The sequence below is a fragment of the Lolium rigidum genome, chromosome 3 (genome assembly GCF_022539505.1).
Source record: "Lolium rigidum isolate FL_2022 chromosome 3, APGP_CSIRO_Lrig_0.1, whole genome shotgun sequence".
In the NCBI taxonomy this organism is placed as follows: domain Eukaryota; kingdom Viridiplantae; phylum Streptophyta; class Magnoliopsida; order Poales; family Poaceae; genus Lolium; species Lolium rigidum.
The window spans coordinates 112,664,138-112,669,321 of NC_061510.1; the positions used below are offsets into that span (position 1 = coordinate 112,664,138).

The 5,184-nt window shown below is 47.9% G+C and overlaps 1 protein-coding gene across 1 annotated transcript; it reads left to right on the forward strand.

Moving 5' to 3' along the window:
• The first annotated feature begins 3,414 nt into the window (after positions 1–3,414).
• LOC124695358 (gamma-interferon-responsive lysosomal thiol protein-like) lies at positions 3,415–4,759 on the forward strand. The gene is made up of 5 exons (XM_047228213.1): positions 3,415–3,806; positions 3,976–4,041; positions 4,140–4,280; positions 4,359–4,451; positions 4,547–4,759. Exons 1-5 carry the CDS (start codon positions 3,498–3,500, stop codon positions 4,757–4,759), a joined length of 822 nt encoding a protein of 273 aa, XP_047084169.1. The 5' UTR covers positions 3,415–3,497.
• Positions 4,760–5,184: the final 425 nt, after the last annotated feature.

Sequence of the window (5,184 nt, forward strand, 5' to 3'; positions counted from 1 at the left end):
ATACTATTCTTAGGCAAAGATAGCAACCAATCTTTAGCTCTTCACCTTAATGAGAAAGGAAACAATTTCAATTTTATAATATCACCATCTACATCCTTATACTTTTGCATTTCACATAGTTCAACAAAATTATTAAGATGGGCAGCAGCATCATCAGAACTAACACCAGAAAATTGCTCTCTCATAACAAGATTCGGTAAAGCAGGTTTAATTTCAAAGAATTCTGCTGTAGTAGAAGGTGGAGCAATAGGTGTGCATAGGAAATCATTATTATTAGTGTTTGTGAAGTCACACAACTTAGTATTTTCAGGGGTATTCATTTTAGCAGTAGTAAATAAAGCAAACTAGATAAAGTAAATGCAAGTAACTAATTTTTGTGTGTTTTTGATATAGAGAGCAAGACAGTAAATAAAGTAAAGCTAGCAACTAATTTTTTGTGTTTTGTTTAAGTGCAGCAAACAAAGTAGTAAATAAAATAAAGCAAGACAAAAACAAAGTAAAGAGATTGGAAGTGGAGACTCCCCTTGCAGCGTGTCTTGATCTCCCCGGCAACGGCGCCAGAAATTTGCTTGATGCGTGTAGTTGACACGTCCGTTGGGAACCCCAAGAGGAAGGTGTGATGCGCACGGTAGCAAGTTTCCCTCAGTAAGAAACCAAGGTTTAATCGGACCGAGTAGGAGTCAAGAAGCACGTTGAAGGTTGATGGTGGCGGAATGTAGTGCGGCGCAACACCGAGGATTCCGGCGCCAACGTGGAACCTGCACAACACAACCAAAGTACTTTGCCCCAACGTAACGGTGAGGTTGTCAATCTCACCGGCTTGCTTGTGAACAAAGGATTAACCGTATTGTGTGGAAGATGATTGTTTGCGAAGAACCAGTAAAGAACAAGTATTGCAGTAGATTGTATTTCAGATGTAAAGAATAGACCGGGGTCCACGGTTCACTAGCGGTGTCTCTCCCATAAGATAAATAGCATGTTGGGTGAACAAATTACAGTTGGGCAATTGACAAATAAAGAAGGCATAACAATGCACATACATATACCATGATGAGTACTGTGAGATTTAATCAGGGCATTACGACAAAGTACATAGACCGCCATCCAGCATGCATCTATGCCTAAAAAGTCCACTTTCAGGTTATCATCCGAACCCCTTCCGGTATTAAGTTGCAAGCAACGAGACAATTGCATTAAGTATGGTGCGTAATGTAATCAAGACAAATATCCTTAGACAAAGCATCGATGTTTTATCCCTAGTGGCAACGAGCACATCCACAACCTTAGAACTTTCTGTCACTCGTCCCAGATTTAATGGAGGCATGAACCCACTATCGAGCATAAATACTCCCTCTTGGAGTCACAAGTATCAACTTGGCCGAGCCTCTACTAGCAACGGAGAGCATGCAAGAACATAAACAACATATATGATAGATTGATAATCAACTTGACATAGTATTCAATATCCATCGGATCCCAACAAACACAACATGTAGGATTACAAAGAAACGATCTTGATCATGATAGGCAGCTCACAAGATCGAGCATGATAGCACAATTAGGAGAAGACGACCATCTAGCTACTGCTATGGACCCATGGTCCGGGGGTGAACTACTCACACATCAATCCGGAGGCGATCATGGCGATGAAGAGTCCTCCGGGAGATGATTCCCCTCTCCGGCAGGGTGCCGGAGGCGATCTCCTGAATCCCCCGAGATGGGATTGGCGGCGGCTGCGTCTCTGGAAGGTTTTCCGTATCGTGGCTCTCGGTACTGGGGGTTTCGCGACGGAGGCTTTAAGTAGGCGGAAGGGCAGGTCAGGGGGCCACATGAGGGCCCCACACAACAGGCCGGCGCGGCCAAGGCTTGGGCCGCGCCGCCCTAGTGTGGCGCCACCTCGTGGCCCCACTTCGTTTCCTCTTCGGACTTCTGGAAGCTTCGTGGAAAAATAGGCCCCTGGGCATTGATTTCGTCCAATTCCGAGAATATTTCCTTACTAGGATTTCTGAAACCAAAAACAGCTGAAAACAGCAACTGGCTCTTCGGCATCTCGTCAATAGGTTAGTGCCGGAAAATGCATAATAACGACATATAATGTGTATAAAACATGTGAGTATCATCATAAAAGTAGCATGGAACATAAGAAATTATAGATACGTTTGGGACGTATCACTGGGTGGAGGAACGACGGAGTTCAGGCAACCGGCGGACGGATTGGCGAGGGGTGGTGCCGGCGGCGACAAAGCAACGGGAGGAGAGGGGGAATTTGCGTCAACAAAGTGGTGGGGTTCGTGTGTTCTCTCGCCGATAGAGCGGACCCGTCCCCGCTTTTCTCTCGTCTGGAGTCCCCGAGCGCACCCGGGGAGCCGGGGATGGCCTGGGCTTTCCGGATGGATTAAATGCCAAATCCAGGGGAAAACAAGGAGCTAGGAGGACCGAATAACGCCGTCCGGATGTGAAAACGGCTGCCGGGTCATCGAGGAGACGGATGGAGATGCTCTTACCGAGAAGAAGAAACTCAACACACTGGTGATGCTCACGGCATGGGCTATTTGGAGAGAACGAAATGGGCGACTCTTCGGGAATGAACACAGAAGTGTGCAACAGATCAGGATTGGGCGAGCTTCGGTACCCCTGGTTTTCGTGGAGAGCCAGGCTGCCAGTTCTCTCCTCTCTGTTTCTTGTACTTCTTCGGTTGGGGGTTGTTTCTCTGTCCTTGGTCTTTGTATTCGGTCGTGTACTCTAGCCTTCGGGCTGTCTTCTTCCTTAATTCATTCACATGCAGTTTTTTTGCATGGTTCAAAAAAAAAAAGGAATAACTTCAGTACTTGTAGTGGGCCAGAAGTAATGAGCAAGGAGATCATATCGCCATGACGGTGTCGATCCCGAACCTATAACACACTTGAATGATGCCCAGTGTAGATGTACGAGTACAATGGCGTCGAACTTGAACAGAGAAAAATTGATCATCCTGACATATACCTTTGACAAATATCTACGGATTTTGTAATTTCCACATTTCTAAGCAGGTACTCCTTCCGTTCCATGTTAGTTGTTGTTGATTTATGTGGCTTCATCCTATTGATCAAGAAAGATGCAATATATGGCATGTTTATGCATGGTACATAAAAAAGCTTGCATGTTTACATTTACACCAGATCCAATTCATAACAAACACGCCAGCTCTCTCTCACACCCTCATTGCTCATGCGTGACAGAGAATAGTATTTGGCTACTCATTCGAGGGAGAATTCACGCTCTCCTAATCCCCTCTCGCTTATCTACATTTCCTTGGAAACACGTCAGCTGGCTTATCTGCTGCGTATGTACACGTTTCTGAGGAAGGACGTATGCACTTTTAGTTAGACGGTGTGTACATCGTGAGACCGCTTTGCACACCTGTTTCCCAGCACCCCGCTGCACAAATGGTGCCACCCTCCTCGTGCGATTCCCCAATATAGATAGATACCTCAGTACCAAGCAACCTGCGCCACCGCATGCTCTGCCCATTGATCGACTTGAGCAGCAACACCATGGCAGCCCGTCTTCACCATTTCCTCCTCCTCGCCGCACTCCTCCCGCTGCTTGCCACCGCATCAGCGTCGACTGCCGGCGACATCGCGGCGACTAGCACCAAGAAGGTGCGCGTGGAGGTCTACTACGAGTCGCTGTGCCCCTACTCGGCGCGCTTCGTGGTGAACCAGCTTGCCAGAGCGTTCAAGGACGGTCTCCTCGACGGCGCCGACGTCACCTTCGTTCCCTATGGCAACGCCAAGGTCGGCGCGTCCGGCGCCATGTCCTGTCAGGTGTCCACCCCGTAATCTTCAGTCTCTTCTCTCCTTGTCAAGAACACAAGTTTCTTTGCAACCATTGCTGACGCTGTTGAGCTGCAATGATCGTCAGAGTAGAACCTTTGAATCGTTTGGCAGTGCGTGGTAGTGACGCTAATGCTGTTGGGATGTTGGCTTGTTGCAGCATGGCTCCGAGGAATGCCTTCTGAACACGGTGGAAGCTTGCGCCATCGACGCCTGGCCAGATGTGGTAATTAGTTTACTTCAACTGCGGGAGATCCATAGAGCAATATAGTGTTCTCCAAATCTTCACACTTTGATTGATGTGGCTCCTGAATTTGTTTGCAGAATGTGCATTTCGGTTTCATCTACTGCATCGAGGACATGGTGGTGAACAACAGGCGTAGCGAGTGGGAGTCCTGCTTCCAGAAGCAGGGGCTTGACCCTAGCCTTGTCACCAAGTGCTACAAGAGTGGGCATGGCGTCAGGGTCCGTTCCTAATTGCTTATCACTCGCATACATTTTCTATGACGAATTGCTTATCAGTCTGTGGTTTGCTCCATCCAGCTTGCGCTCAAGCATGGGAGACAGACTGCTCAGCTTGTGCCTCCACACAAGTTCGTTCCATGGGTCGTGGTTGACGGCAAGCCGCTCTACAACGTAAGCGAACACCCTCAACTTTTACGAACACCCTCAACTTTTAGATCCAACTATGATGAATGAATGCTCATGTTACTGACTTGATTCGGTTTCAGGATTACCGGAATTTTGAGTCTTACATCTGCAAGGCGTACAAAGGCAATCCTCCCAAGGCTTGCCAAGGCCTGGAAGGCCAGTATCCAATCATACAGCAGGTGGTGGAAGCAGGCAACATTGGCGGTTACAACTCCGGCGATATAGAGCCTGATCTTGCTGGCGAGGAAGGCGTCGATAATGATAAGATGGTGCTAGCTGATGGTGGCGATTGATATGTTTCCTTTTGGGGATCTTACATGTGAACATAGGGCATGCAGTTCAACCTTTCTGATCATGTTAATAATGGAGACATAAATCGCCCGTTATTATGAATAATAAACTCTGTCCGGCGCTACACTAGAATGGCAGCCGTGATTGGCGCTATAAAAAATGTTACTTTATTAGATTTTAAAATTATTTTAGAGAGGGTTTATCCAAGGGTTTATCCTTGTTGGGGGATGTGAGCGGCTCGATGAGGCCGTTGGTGCTGCGCAGCTCTTCGTTGCGGTGCGTGGCGAAGAAGTCCACCCACTAGCCGTCATTGTCGCTGGGGCCAGGTTGGATCCGCACGGGCTCTGACAGCACCGCTGAGCCCTGATCTCGTCGAACCACTGGTTAGTCCCTGGCGCGGGCGCAGGCGCAGTCGGGATGCCGATTC

Excerpts from the sequence above, each read along its gene's own strand:
- LOC124695358 (XM_047228213.1), top strand. The coding sequence starts at position 3,498 with ATGCTCTGCCCATTGATCGACTTGAGCAGCAACACCATGGCAGCCCGT. Across the intron at positions 4,042-4,139 it reads TCGACGCCTGGCCAGATGTG|AATGTGCATTTCGGTTTCAT; the intron begins GTAATTAGTTTA and ends ATTTGTTTGCAG. Across the intron at positions 4,281-4,358 it reads AGAGTGGGCATGGCGTCAGG|CTTGCGCTCAAGCATGGGAG; the intron begins GTCCGTTCCTAA and ends TGCTCCATCCAG.